We start from the raw sequence: 15,280 nt of genomic DNA, 5'->3' as shown, positions 1-15,280 counted from the left end.
AAGCTCAAGGCTAGTGCTCTACCATTTGAGCCACAGAACCATTTCCGGCTTTTTCTGTTTATGTGGTGCTGAGCAATCAAACCCAGGGCCTCATGCATGCAAGGCAAGCACTCTACCACTGAGCCACCTTCCCAGCCCCAATCCTCGCTATGTTAGGATTATGGTTTGAAGTCAGCTCAGGCAAGAGAGTCTGTGAAACTCTTATCTCCAATAAACTACCAAAAAGCTGGAAGTAAAGCTGTGACTCAAGTGGTAGAGCACTAGCCCTGAGCAAAAAATGACCACGGACACCACCCAGGCCCTGAGTTTAAGCCCCAGGGAGGGCACACACACACACACACACACACACACACACACAAAGATGTTAAAATAGTAAAGGGCTAGGAACATGGCTTAATGGTAGAACCTTTGTCTTGCATGCATAAAGCCCTGGGTTTGATTCACAGAGCCTATATATGAAATCAGGTAAAATACTTGATTAATACAACTGAGGGCAAGAAAGAATAAAATTATAGGCTGGACATGGTAGGACATGCCTATAAACCCAGCTACTTGGAAGGCACAGATAACAGAATGATAGTCAAAGGCTACCCTGGGCAAAAACTAAAAGCAGGCTGGGAATGTAGCTTAGTGGTAGAGTGCATGCATGAAGCCCTGGGTTCAATTCCTCTGTACCACATACCAAAACAGCCAGAAATGGCTCTGTGGCTCAAGGGGTAGAGTAGCAGCCTTGAATTAAAAAAAGCTAAAGGAGAGAGCTCTGATCTGAGTTCAAGTATAGGCACTAAGTAAATAAGTAAATACCCTAAAGCAAAAGAACTACAGGTATGGTTCAAGTGGTAGAACACACATATAAAGCCCTGAGTTCAAATGCCAGTTCTAGGGAAAAAAGTAACAAATACATATGACCAGTGGGACACCTCAGCACAAAGACATGGGTATATGTCTGAAGTGACAGATGCACTAGTTACTCTGATCTGATGAAGTACACACATTGTATACATGAATGTAAATGCCACGCTGTGCCCTGTAAATTTGTACCATTACTATATATCAATGAAAATAAAAATATTTGAGCTGGGCAGGAGTGACTTAGCTACTCAGAAAGCTGAGATCTGAGGACTGAGGTTCAAAGCCAGGGCAGACAAAACTGCAAGCAAAAAGCTGGAAGTAGAGGAGTGGCTCAAGTGGCAGAGTGCTAGGACTGATAAAAAAGCCGGCCAAGTGTGAGTGCAGGGCCCTGAGTTCAAGCTCCAGTACTGGTGCATGCGCACGCACACACACACACCACACAATTGTGAAAAGGACGGAACAAGCAAAGGAAAAAAGGACAGCAAGTTTGTAGCCTATTATACCATTAATTACAATAATTATGAATGTTCTAAACACTTAAATTTAAAAAGCATCATTGGGGTGTGGCTCAAGTGATAGAGTGCCTGAGTTAAAACCCCAGTACCACCAAAAAAAAGGAAAAACAAACAAGCATTGTCAGATTAGATTTTTTTAAAGAAAAAAAAAACATATACTGTTTTTTAAAAATAGATATTTTAAGTGGTCTGTGGTGATACACACCTGTAATTCCAACACTCAGGAGTTGGAAGCAGGAAAATACAGAGTTCATAACCAGTCTGAATTACATAGCATAACTTTGTCTCAAAAATAGACATATATTTTAAACATGAGAACTTAGAAACTTGGTGCCAGTGGCCCATGTCTGTAATCCTAGCTACTCAGGAGCCTAAGGTCTGAGGATCAATGTACAAAGCCAACCAGACAGGAAAAGCCATGCCATGAGACTGTTATCTCCAAGTAACCACCAAAAAATGCCATAAATAGAGCTGTGGCTCAGGTGGTAGAGCACCAGCATTCAGCAGAAAAGGCTAAGGGATAGCACCCAGGCCCTGAGTTTAAGCTCTAGTACCCTCTCTTTCTTTTCTTTTTTCTTTTTCTTTTTTTTTGCTGTTTGTGGGCCTGAACTCTGGGCCTGGGCGCTGTCCCTCAGCTCTTCAGCTCAAGGCGAGCGCTCTACCACTTGAGCCACAGCGCCACTTTCGGCCTTTTCTGCTTATGTGGTGGTGAGGGCCTCATGCATGCAAGGCAAGCACTCTACCCCTAAGCCACTTCCCACCCTCCCTAGTACCCTCTCAAAAATATTAAGTTGTTGAGCCTGGTGCCAGTGGCTTACACCTGTAATCCTAGCTACTCAGGAGCCTGAGATCTGAGGATCATGGTTCAAAGCCAGCCCAGGCAGGAAAGTCCGTAAAACTTATCTCCAATAAACCACCAGAAAACTGGAAGTGGCGCTGTAGCTCAAGTGGTAGAGAGTGCTAGCCTTGAGCTGAAGAGCTGAGGGACAGCGCTCAGGCCCAGAGTTCAAGCCCCACAACCGACAAAAAAGAAAAAAAAAAAATAAGTGTGGTAAAGGTGACTTTCTATTAGAGTTCCATCTTCTCCACATCATTTGCATTCACAGATGTTGTCCTGCACCGGGGCTGGCAGGCTCCCACCAGATGTGCAGGAGGCCTTTGGAAAGTCCAGGGCACAGTGGCCAGGGATCACATTGGCCAGGTAATTGTGTCCATCCACACCAAGCTGCAGAATAAATAACATGTGACTGAGGCCCTAAGCTAGACCGAGGCCCTAAGCTAGACCGAGGCCCTAACCTAGAACAAGCTCACGTTCCCTTGATGTCAGAAGAGCCGCATATCCAAGAAGCGGGGCTTTACTCTGTTTAATGCAGATGAGCTTGAAGACATGCCTGATCCATGATAGCTGTGGAGTCAAATATATCCCAAATGGCGGGCCTCCAATAACTGGGAGCCTGCACTCATGAGGACCTCCACCTACCCCACCCCTGATCGTCTTCATCATGCTCATCAATAATCTATCATGCCCACAGTTTTGTTTTGTTTTGATTACTGCACCAGATGCCAGTGGCTTATCCCTGTAATCCTAATCAGGAGGCTGAGATCTGAGGATTATGGTTTGAAGCCAGCCCTGGCAGAGAAGTCCATGAGAGTCTTATCACCAGTTAACTACAAAACGCTGGAAGTGGGCTGGGAAGGTGGCTCAGTGGTAGAGCACTTGCCTTGCATGCCAGAGGCCCTGGGTTCGATTCCTCAGCACCACATAAGCAAAAAGAAAAAAGCCAGAAGTGGCACTGTGGCTCAAGTGGTAGAGCGCTAGCCTTGAGCTGAAGAGCTGAGGGACAGTGCCCAGGCCCAGAGTTCAGGCCCCACAACTAGACTCCGCCCCCCAAAAAAAAACCCAAAACAAAAAACAAACAAACAAAAAACGCTGGAAGTACAGCTGTGGCTCATGTGGTAGAGTGCTAGCCTTGAGCAAAAAAGCTTAGGGACTGTGCCCAGGGCCTGAGTTCAAACCCCAGGACACACACACACACACACACACACACACTTTTAAAGGAAAATCCAGTATCTCACAACATAGATAAAAATTACACACAAAATAGGATCATGTTAAGCCACAAGCTGGCAGCTCACTCTTAAAATCCTCAGGAGGCTGAGAGGATGGCTGTTCAAAGCCATGCCACGCAGGAAAGTCCATGAGGCTCTTACCTCCAATTAACCGCCAGAAAAACTGGAAGTGGGGCAGTCGCTCAACGTTGTAGAGTGCTAGCCTTGAGCAAAAAGGCTCAGTGACAGCACCAGGCCCTGAGTTCAAGCCCAGTGCCAACAACAAAAATATAGGATCATGTTGAATAAGCCACAGAATAAAATAAAACGGAGCATAGCTTTGCTTGAGGAAAACAAGGTTGGGTGAATTCAATAATGCCGAGTACCAGGACTCGCCCTGGCAGCCAAGCTGGCGCAGTTCCTGTTGATTAAGAACCAGGTAAGGATCTGGCTCAGGAGGACGGACATACACGTCACCCAGTCGTCTTCCTCCACGCAGTCTCCTCGAAGTGGCTGCAGAACACAGCCTCGGCTCGCGCTCCGGTTCAGCAGGTGGGACTTGAACTCACAGCACGTCCTGATCAACACCTGCAACCTGTGCAGGAGGCTGCGCGGGCGACCTGGCACCCCGACACTGGCCTCCCATGATTGTTTTAGGGCTCCTGGTTATGTAGGGCAACATCGAAGTCCCGGATGTCCTGGGCAGTGGGGTGTGGCCACACCTCGGAGAGGTTTCTCAGTCCTGGATCTCAAGGAACTGGTTACTGCTGGGCGAGGCCTCGCCCGGAGGCTGGGGCCTGGGGGCAGCGGAGTTCCGGTGGCCCGGAGCTGAGCTGGGAATCAGCGAGGTGAAGGCGCAGGAAGCCCTTCCACGAGGCCTGGAGGAGTGCTGCGGGGCCTCGCTAGAACAGTGGGCCACACAGGAGCTTGGTGGTGAAGCCCCAGCCTCTTGACATCTGAGATCGATTCTGAGAGACTTGGGACAAGTGTGTGGGACGGAAGAACCGAGGCAGGGAAGAGGGAAGGAGCGTCTGCCATGCCTGAATGTATGTAGATTTAGGAGGTGTTGCTAAGTGTGTGTGGGGGGGGGGGGGGGTATTTTTTTTTTTTTTGTTTGGGTTTTTTGGTTCCTTTTTTTTTTTTTTTTGGTCCTGGGACTTGAACTCTGGGCCTGGGCGCTCTCCCTGCGCTCTGCAGCTCAAGGCGAGCGCTCTACCGCTTGAGCCACAGGACCACTTCCGGTTTCCTGGTGGTTTATTGGAGATAAGTGTCTCACGGAAGCTGGTGGCTCACGCCTGTCATCCTAGCTACTCAGGAGGCTGAGATCTGAGGATCATAGTTCAAAGCCAGCCCGGGCAGGAAGACCGTGAGACTCCTTCTGGCTTTTTTCATTTTTTGCTTATGTGGTGCTGAGGAATTGAACCCAGGGGCTCAGGCATGCAAGGCAAGTGCTCTACCACTGAGCCACCTTCCCAGCCCCTGTGAGACTCTTATCTCCAATAAACCACCAGAAAACAGGAAGTGGCGCTGTAGCTCAAGTGGTAGAGCGCTCGCCTTGAGCTGAAGAGCTGAGGGACAGTGCCCAGGCCCAGAGTTCAAGTCCCACGACCGACAAAAAAAAAAAACATGCAAAAAACCCAACAACCAAAACTTTACCATTTAAAGAAGATAAGAGAAAATCCATGAAAAAATTTTAAGTACCATTTAAAATAGAAATCACGGGGCAGATCTAGCCAGAGCCAGGTGCTGGGGGGTTACATCTGTAATCCTAGCTACTCAGAAGGTTAAAATGTGAGGATTGCAGTTCAAAGTCAGACCAGGCAGAAAAATCTCTTGAGACTCTTCTCTCCAATTAACCAGCAGAAATATGGAAATAGAGCTGTGGCTCAAAGTGGTAGAATGCTAGCCTTGAGCAAAAGAATTTAGCAAGAGCACCCAGGCTCTGGTTCAAGCCCCACAACCTACCAAAAAAAAAAAAACTAACAAAAGGTGTGCAGGAAAATATTAACACAGTACTGAGAAAAATTAAAGACTCAAGTAATTAGAAGGGTATTTGGTTGGAAGATTCAGTATCTGTTTTTCCCAGATTAATTTAGAGATTAAATATAATCTCAATCAAAACCCCAATAAACTTCTTGCAATAGAAATTAGCAAGCTGAACTTTTCTGGAAGTGTAAAGGACCTATAATCGTCAAAATGATAATGAAAAAGAACAAGAGTTGGGGTATAGCTTTAATTCTAGCACTGGGGAAGCTGAGGTAGGAAGATCATGAGTGACACTAGCCTGGGCTATATAGCAAACCCTATATCAACATACACACACACACACACACACACGTCCAGATGGCTGTTAAGAACATAAAAGGCTGCTCTACCTCATCCCTTACCTGGAAACACAAGTTAAACCTCCAGTTAACTATTACCCTACATATATGTATCAATGTGGCAAAAGTAAAAATGACTAACAAGTCTTAGTACTAGTGAGGGTGTGGCACAGCTGGAACATTCATGCAGCGCTGGTGGGTGTGTGAACTAGTTCAATCATCTTGAAAAACTAGCAGTATCTGCAAAAAGCGTTTAATTACAAATAAGCCTGCCTATAATCAAGAAGCACTTCCACCCAACAGAAACAACTCTTCCAAACACACACACACACACACACCTTCCCAAAAGAAGCAGGAAACAACATTCAACATTCATGAGAGTTTTATTCTAAACAACCAACAACTTCTCCTCAATAGAATGGGTAAATAAACAATAAGGTCCCAGAAGAGAATAGTACAGTTATGAAAATGACTGAGCTACTCAGCAACATAGATGAATCTCACTAAAGAATAGGGACAGAAGCCAGTTATCACGCCTGTAATCCTAGCTACTCAGGAGGCTGAGATATGAGGATCTCTGTTCAAAGACAGGAAAGTTAGTGAGACTCTTTTTTGTTGTTTTGTTTTTGTTTTTTGTTGGCTGTGGGGCTTGAACTCTGGGCCTGGACGCTGTCCCTGAGCTCCTCAGTTCAAGGTAAGCACTCTACCACCTGAGCCACAGCACTACTTCTGGTTTTCTGGTGGTTCATTGGAGATAAGAGTCTCACAGGGGCTGGGAAGCTCAGTGGTAGAGCACTTGCCTTGCATGCCTGAGGCCCTGGGTTCAATTCCTCAGCACCACATAAGCAAAAAATGAAAAAAGCCAGAAGTGGCGCTGTGGCTCAAGTGGTAGAGCACTAGCCTTGAGCTGAAGAGCTGAGGGATAGTGCCCAGGCCCAGAGTACAGGCTCCATGACCAGACCCCCCCCCCAAAAAAAAAAAAAAAAGTCTCACAGGAACTTTCCTGCCCAGGCTGGCTTTGAACCGTGGTCCTCAGATCTGAGCCTCCTGAGTAGCTAGAATTATAGGTATGAGCCACCAGTGCCTGGCTCTGTGAGACTCATCTCCAGTGAACCACCAGAAAACCAGAAGTGGTGCTGTGGCGCAAGTGGTAGAGTGCTAGCCTTGAGCTGAAGAGCTGAGGGACAGCGCCCAGGCACAGAGGTCAAGGCCCATGACTGACAAAAAAAAAAAGAGGGCTGGGAAGGTGGCTCAGTGGTAGAGCGCTTGCCTTGCATGCCAGAGGTCCTGGGTTTGATTCCTCAGCACCACATAAGAAAAAAGAAAAAAGCCGGAAGTGGCGCTGTGGCTCAAGTGGTAGAGCGCTAGCCTTGAGCTGAAGAGCTGAGGGACAGCGCCCAGGCCCAGAGTTCAGGCCCATGACTGGACTCAAAAAAAAAAAAAAGAGAGGAAAAAACAAAAAGAATAGGGACAGAGCCAGGTGTAGGGATGATGCTTATAATCCTAGTTACTACTAGCTACTACTCAGGAGGCTGTGCTCTGAAGATCATGGTTCAAAGCCAGCCCAGGCAAGAAAGTCTGCGAGACTCTTATTTCCAATTAACCACCTAAAGCTGGAAGTGGAACTGTGGTTTAAGTGATAGAGCGCTAGCCTTAAGCACAAAAGTTCAGACTCATCTCTAGGTCCTGAGTTCAACTCAGGACGAACTCAAAAATAAACAAACCTGAGGCTGTTTGCTCTTGCCTGTAATCCAAGCTACTCAGGAGCCTGAGATCTGAGGATCACAGTTTGAAGCCAGCCCAGGCAGGAAAGTCCATGAGACTCTTATCTTCAATTAACTGAAAGTGGCACTGTGGCTCAGGATAGTACACAGACCCTGAGTTCAAGGTCCAGGACCAGCAAAAATAAATAAACAAGAAAATGAGAAAAAGTTTAGATAGATATAGATAAGCAAAAAATAATAATAGGGGCTGGGAAGGTGGCTCAGTGGTAGGAACCAAGAAACTAAGTTGAGAGCTAGGTACCTCAGAGGGAGAACACTTACCTAGCACCACAAATGAATGAAATAAAGAAGGAGAAGGAGAGGAGGGGAGGAGAGGGGAGGGAAAGGGGTGGGGAAAGGGAGAGAAGGAAGGAAGGAAGGAAGGGGGGAGGGGATCAAATATGCCCATGTCACTGTGCACATGACACTGCCCTTAGACAAATTGTTTGGCCTCTGGTGGTCTCAGCTTTGACATCAGAAAGCCAAGCAGCAGTCTTCCTGCCTCTGAGGATGGGAGGTAAGAGAACACTTCATAATTATAACAATTATAACGTGCTCCAGGCAGAGTGACTTATGAGTGTCACTTGTTATTGACTCTGAGCCACTAAGAAAGCAGCCCTGCTGAAGAGGACCAGAGCCTGCAGTGAGGAAGTCTTTCACCTTGCTTTGCCACTTAGAAGTGAGCATCCTGGCTGGGCTGTGGTTACTTTCATCTGAAACCTAACCATCTCTCTCCCCTGCCTCATCTGGTGTAGGGAATGGGGAAGACCAAAATGTGGTGCTTTAAAGGCTTGGTGGAGCAACATTGAGGGAGGAAAGACCACCAGGTCTCAGTGGTTTGGCAGCATGAGGCGTTGATCTGGCTACAGGGCTGACACCCATATGGAAAATGAGGAATATTCCAGCCTCATAGTGAGGAAAGACCTGGCTGGGCTGTTGCCAGCAGGCCAGGCATGTGGGTAACGACTCTAGGTTGTAATGGACTCGAAATCCATCCCCCCTTGGACTCCTCCAGTCCTTCCCAAGCCAGATCTAAGGCTTTGACAGACTAGCTGCAGAAGCTGAGTGAGGGAGACAGCTCCATCACCTAGGGAGTTTGCCAAACTGAAGCAGCCACTGCAAATACGAGTGCCATGCTGGGCGCTGGTGGCTCACGCCTGTCATCCTAGCCACGCAGGACGCTGAGTTCTAGCTGGGCGCTGGTGGCTCACGCCTGTAATCCTAGCCACGCAGGACGCTGAGTTCTAGCCGGGTGCTGGTGGCTCACACTGTAATCCTAGCTACTCAGGACGCTGAGATCTGAGGATCGCAGTTCGAAGCCAGCCCGGGCAGGAAAATCCATGAGACTTTTTTTTTTGTCGGTCCTGGGGCTTGAACTCTGGGCCTGAACACTGTCCCTGAGCTCTTCAGCTCAAGGTGAGCGCTCTTCCACTTGAGCTACAGCGCCATTTCTGGTTTTCTTGTGGTATATTGGAGATAAGAGTTTCACAGACTTTCTTGCCCTGGCTGGCTTTGAACCTTGAGCCCGTGAGACTCTTATCTCTAATACACCATCAGAAAACTGGGAAGTGGCACTGTAGCTCAAGCGGTTAGAGTGCTTGCCTTGAGCTGAAGAGCACAGGGACAGCAACCAGGCTGAGTTCAAGCCCCAAGACAACAACAAAAAAAAGTCCATGAAACTCTTTATCTCCAATAAACTACTCAGAAAAAGCCAAAAGTGGTACTGTGGCTCAAGTGCTAGCCTTGAGCAAAAGAAAAATCTCAGGGACAGCACCAAGATCCCCAGTACCAGCAAAAAAAAACAACAACAAAACCCCCACACAATTGCCAAGTATGAAGTCCTTCTACAACACCTGCAGCCCACCCCACAACTTCTAGTCAGGCACTGGTGGCTCACGCCTGTAATCCTAGCTACTCAAGAGGCTGAGATCTGAGGATCCTGGTTCAAAGCCAGCCCGGGCAGGAGAGTCCGTGAGACTCTCTCTTATCTCCAATAAACCACTAGAAAACCGGAAGTGGCACTGTGGTTCTAGGTAGAGCGCTAGCCTTGAGCTGAAGGGCTGAAGGACAGTGCCCAGGCCCAGAGTTCAGGCCGCACAACAACAACAACAAAGTGAGAGCAGGCCTGAGTTCAAGCCCCAATTTGGAGGTGGGGGGGTGTGGGGATCACAATTTTTTTTTTCCTGTTTGTCATGAGGCTTGAACTCTAGGCTTAGGCGCTGACCCTCAGATCTTCAGCTCAAGGCGAGCACACTACTGGGTGAGCCACAGTGGCACTTCTGGTTTTCTAGTGGTTTATTGGAGATAAGTCTCACGGACTCTCCTGCCCGGGCTGGCTTTGAACCAGGATCCTCAGATCTCAGCCTCTTGAGTAGCTAGGATTACAGGCGTGAGCTGCTGGCACCTGGCTCACAACTTGTTTTTAGAATACAGCCAAGATTCCAGCCCACTGAGAATGCCAGTGTCATCTCCTGGCAGGGAGCTAAGATGGGGCAAAGGTGCGAGGCTGGGAAAGAGCTCCCAGTGGACTCAGGCTCATGTGGTCATCTCCCAGAATGATGTGTAACTCAAGTGGGAGCAGCTGAGGGCTCCAGGGAGGAACAGGATCACCTCAGGTAGATTCTGAGGAACTTTCTCACATCTGCAGATGAATTATTGGTCACAGCAGGTCAGGGCTCATGGTGATCCCTGGGGCCCCTCCCTGGAGTCCAGACCACTTCAAGGTTGAAGCCCAAGCTGGCTATGGGAGGGAAGCCACTGACAGACACCGTGCACTGCTGTGTGGCTAGACGGGTAAGAAGGGTCCTGTCCTCTCCCTTAGGCTGTGGACTTGAACACAAGAGGACCTTTCTTCTGGAATACCACACCCACATCTGAGATGCCTGCCTGAAGACGGACTGTTATGTACTCCCAGTATATGTAGGGTCAAGGGGCCCTGGACCCCATTCCTCCCCAGCCGTTCCAGTCCTTGGAGGAACAGGGCATGACATCTGGTTATAGCCTTAACACGGGGGGGGGGGGACGCTGATGTATGGCTCTGATGAGGGTTTGTTCCCCAATAGGCATGGGGGATGGATACATCCTTATCTCTACTGTGCTGACCCCTGCTGGGAACGAGGAAGTCCAACAGCTAAAGCTGTGAGGACTCCTCACTCCTGTCCCTGTAATGCTGTGTGTGCTCATGAGGGGCCATTTGCTGTTGGCTCTAGGTGGGAGCTGCAGAAGCTCCTACAGAGGCTTGGGGAAGGGAGAGGGTCCCAAAGGGCTGAGGGCAAAGGGCAAGGCTTGAGCTGCTCCCAGACTCCTGCCTTCCACCTCCTAGCTTCCTCAAATGTGCAGCTCTCCCAACAGCTGAGGTTGAGTGCTGCGTTCTACGCCAGGGGCTCCTGAAATGAGCGAGACCTGGGAGAGAGCAGAGCTGTCTGCCCTCAGGGATGATGGGTAATGGAGAGGCTGGTGGCACCCTTGCTTCCCACTTTAGGCTGGTCTGGTCTAGTGGAGTTGATGATCTAGCTTTAAGCACGAGTGGGAGATGGGTGAGGGGTGGAAGTAGTCTAGGTGTGGTCGTTGCCTGAGCGGCTGCAAGGGTACTTCTTAATCTTCCTGTTAGTGTGTGCTAATCTTCCTGTTAAAAGGACCAACCCCTCCAGAACCTATACAAGACAAAGTCCAAGCCCTCAGCCTGCCCTCTGGCAAGTGCTTATTGCCGGTCTGTGAGTCCTATTCTACCCTCAAGGCCCAGGTCAGAGGCCACTTCCTCTCAAGGCTTCCCTGGCCTGTACTGAGAATCAGGTTTTGATCTACAGTGTTTCCATATTGGATGCTGGGGAGTGGGGCAGGGGACCTCACACCCGGTACCAGCCCCTCCAAGCCCCCTCCCCAGTCCTCACCTTCTTAATGCAGAAACCAGAAGGCAGAGTGAGTGGTCTGAGGATGGAAACTGTCAGACAGGCTGCTACACTTAGGCAGCCAAGGCAAATGGCAGCCCCAGAGCACCCTCAGAGACCAGGAACTGGGAGGTGCAGCTAGTGCCTCTTCAGATGCTCCACCTGCCAAGCAGTGACCACCCCCCACTGTCTAGCAGCTGAGTGAAACTGCTCACCCTGCCTCTATTTCTCTTTAGTCTCCTCCCCAGAACTCAGATTTCCAAGTCCTGCTATGTGTCCTCTTAGAATAAGAACCTCAAGTTGGCAGCTAGGCCAGAACGCTCCCTCCTTGCTGATCCTCTAGTGTAACCCCCTCCTCCTTCCTGCAGGTATGCATAGTGCTGAGGGTCCAGATACAGTTACCTGCCTTCTCCTCTGCTCATTACCACTTTGCCCCGTATTTTTTGTTGTTGTTGTTTGTGGGGCTTGAACTCTGGGCCTGGGCCCTGTCCCTCAGCTCTTCAGCTCAAGGCACTCTACCACTTGAGCCACCATGCCATTTCCTGTTCTCTGGTGGTTAATTGGAAATAAGTCTCACAAACTGGGTCTGAAGTCCTCCACTCCACCTGGCCAGCCCCACCCAGAGTGGACTCCAGCCACATGTACCGAAGGCCAAAGGCTCAACCTGGCCTGACTCATAGCAGCCCATGAGGCTGGCCTTGTAATCTTGAGTCAGCCATCCAGGGACCCAACAAAACCTTAAAAGGTAGAAAGTAGCTCAATAGCCCACACACCTGGGTAGGACTGAGCCAAGTACCCAGTGGACTTCACTGCTCACCCCCTCTCTTGAGCTTCCATGAATGCAGAAGCCAATGGTCTAGCCCTCCCCCAGCAGTAACAGCAGACACTCCCTGAGCTCAGACACCCCACTCAACAGCCAGTATGGAAGTAATTACAGCGACACACAAAGTCTTCTGTCTGTCCCTGCAGGCTGGCTGAGGGTAGGGTACAGGACAGCCAACAGCTCCTTTTATCCAGCAAACCTGTTAGAAATCCTGCAGACCCCAGCCATGAAGAAGCATCCTGTTGATGAGGCTTTTTATTGTTGTATCTTTTTTTTTTAATTGACAGTCCTCACTGATCCTGCCTCCATGAATGGCCAAGACCAGAAGAAAGGGGGGGTGGGGGGGAACCAGCCGGCGCGGGGGATGGGGGTCATCTCCACAACATTCCATTTACACACAGAACTAAACAGACAAGCACAGAGTCACTATTGCGGTTAGAAGTTGGCAGCATGGGATGAGGGAGGAACAGGTGGGGAGTAGGGATGTTGTTAAAAAAAAAATACAAGCCTCCCTCCAAACTGGGTGCAGGGGAGAGGGAAGAGGATGGGAATCCTCAACCAAAAAAGGAATGAGAAGATCAAAAGCGGTTTGGAAGAGCCAGAACCATCAGGGATGGAGGAGAAGGAAGAAGAGGAAGGTCCATGGGGTGAGGGGGCTGTTTGGCAACTGGGGTGAAGGAATTACCCTCCCCCTGCTGGGTTCCCCCCCAGCCCCTCCCGTCTGGCAGGAAGGGAGCAGCCTGCAACCCCCAAGGGCAGGTCTGGGGCTGCCAGATACTCCAGGCAGGGGGCTGGAGGGGGCTCACAAAGGCTTGCCCTCCAGGGAAATGACAGCACTGCCTCCCAGCTTCTCCGCCAGGGTGCATCGGTCCTTGACCTCCTCATAGCAATTTGCTTGTAATTCATGCTTGATCCCTGTAGGAGAGAGGGGAGCATCTGTGAGCAGAAAGCAGCTCCCGAGTCTGGGAAGCAGCCATCAGAGCAGATGGAAGGTCATAGAAGGAAGGTCTGGCCCAGCAAGGCAGGGAAGACTGGAGGAACCCCATCATTGTCATGTACTCTACCCTGCAGCCAGGGCTCATGCACACAAAGGTACCACCGTTACATACCTGTCAGCTTCTTCTTGATGGCATCCTTGGAGCTGGCATAGATCATTTTGCTCTTAAGTGGTGCACACTCAGGGGCCCTGTAGACAGACAAACCAGGAACTTTTGTAGCAATGGTCCTCAGCAACAGACTACTCTTCAACAAGCCCGGGGGCTGGCCTCCATCATTTACTAATGCTCCCCTCTGAGGGAACATTTTGTCCCCACCCCTTCCCCTCAAAATGGCACCTCCAGGAGTGCTTCTGAATGAGGAGCTCACCAGAAGATGAACACCAGGTCCTCCTTCTTGCTCTCCTTGGTCTCGTAGGTTGCATCATAGAGGGCATATCGGCAGTCTTTGTCTGGCAGCATCTTGACAAAGGTGGCATAGGGGTCATCCACAGTCTGGCCCACATCACCTACCAGGATCTCCTTGCCCTCTTCCAGAATAATGTTTTTCTTGTCCTCACTCAGGCAGAACAGCACTGCCTTCTTGCGCTTCTTCACTTCCTCTGGCGTTGAAGACTTGCGCACCTTCATGTCATTAAACACCTTGATGACACCATCAGAGACAGCCACACCGGAGGCCTGAGGGACAAGTCACACACACACACACCTCATGAAAGAACTGTCTCCTGAAGCCCCTGCTTTCCAGTATTAGATCTCAATCTGGGTAACAAAAGGTACAGCTGTCAGCTCATATTCACAAGGAGTCGGCTAATCCTCCTGCCAAGGTAAGATTTTTTTTCCCCATCTAAACCACTGCCCAAGAGAACCAGATAAGACACGCATAACTCCTCTGCACCGAGGGTGCGGAAATGGTCTCAGCCGTCTAGCTCAGCATCCTTACTGATTTCACAGGCTAGAAACTGGAGAGCTATGGTAAACAAAATCCTTCCATGAGCTATGAAATCAAAATTAGAACCTACTGGCTGAGCTCTTAAGAGTACTCAATCACAGCCTTTAGGTAGCAGAATTTCACAGAAACCAGACGACCCAGACAGGCTTCACTCTCCTCTTCGAAAGGACAAACTGGGATCTGGCCATGATGCTGAAGCAGGCACTAAAGGGTGCTCCACCGTTAAGTTCACTAGAGCCGCTCAATATGGTTATGACACAAACGCCCCTCTCCCCAGCTAGGATCTTTCCAAAGGAGAATCACGGCCCTCAAATTCGAACCCGCTGGGCAGTCCCCCCCGCCCCCAGCCTCCTCTGCAAGGGGTACAGGACCCTAGAGGTCGCTGACAGAACCCTGCTAGTGTCCAGGATTCCCCAAACCTCCTCAGATCTTTACTCTGCCTGGTGCCGAGGGCCGCCCCAGCCGGGAGAGGGAACGATTGTTCCCGGTGAAGTCTGCCCCCCCCTCGGGGAACTGCAGAGGAAGCTGGCCACGTGACCGTCGCTTCCGGAGTGGGTGGAGAGAGATGGGCTAGGCCTGCCCCTCCACGGCAGAGAAATCTGTACCCCGGAGGCCACCGCAGCTGGCGCCTCTCACGCCGGAGCCGCCTTTGAGAATACACGAACTCGCGTGTCCGATTGGGGCTGTAGCCCGGGCAAGTGGCCGAAGCTTCAGTTTTCGAAGCCTTCGGGCTAAACGTCGGAGGCGGGTGGTTTCCGGGCGGTGCCCGCCCGGGTCACTTCCCTAAACTCGGCTCCGCCCTCAGGCTCCATCCGGGAGAGCTGGAGGCCCCGCGGGTCTCGAACCCCGGCCCCCCGAGGCCGGGCCGGAGCGTGCACGCACGCGCGGCGCCAGCCCAGCCCGGGGTGCGAGCGCGGGCGTAGCGGGCGCAGTGGGCTCGCGAGGAGGGCGGCCTCGGCGGGTCGCGCGCCTCGCCAACTTCTGGGTCTCCCGACACCGGTGCCCCCCAGGACCCCCCCGCCCTTCCCGGACCCCGGCATCCCTGCCACCTGCTCCGGAGACGGAGCCGCCCGCCGAGGGAGGGTGACGCGAAGAAAGGAACAGCCCTTGGGTGGGGCTCGCG

At 50.5% G+C, this 15,280-nt stretch overlaps 1 protein-coding gene across 1 annotated transcript in view; it reads right to left on the bottom strand.

Moving 5' to 3' along the window:
* Positions 1–12,465: 12,465 nt before the first annotated feature.
* The window catches only part of Cfl1 (cofilin 1 (non-muscle)), a 3,464-nt gene continuing 649 nt past the window's right edge, over positions 12,466–15,280 (bottom strand). Inside the window, exons 2-4 of the mRNA XM_013021150.1 lie at positions 13,579–13,886; positions 13,323–13,399; positions 12,466–13,128 (exon numbers count right to left, since the gene is read on the bottom strand). Of these exons, the coding sequence (XP_012876604.1) occupies positions 13,016–13,128; positions 13,323–13,399; positions 13,579–13,886 (498 nt within the window). The 3' untranslated portion in view covers positions 12,466–13,015. The remainder of the gene's footprint in view (positions 13,129–13,322; positions 13,400–13,578; positions 13,887–15,280) is intronic.

Source organism: Dipodomys ordii, unplaced genomic scaffold (assembly GCF_000151885.1).
Source record: "Dipodomys ordii isolate 6190 unplaced genomic scaffold, Dord_2.0 Scaffold54, whole genome shotgun sequence".
NCBI classification, from domain to species: Eukaryota; Metazoa; Chordata; class Mammalia; order Rodentia; family Heteromyidae; genus Dipodomys; species Dipodomys ordii.
Note: the sequence above shows the minus strand (reverse complement) of the source record. Positions and strands in the feature narration are given on the sequence as shown.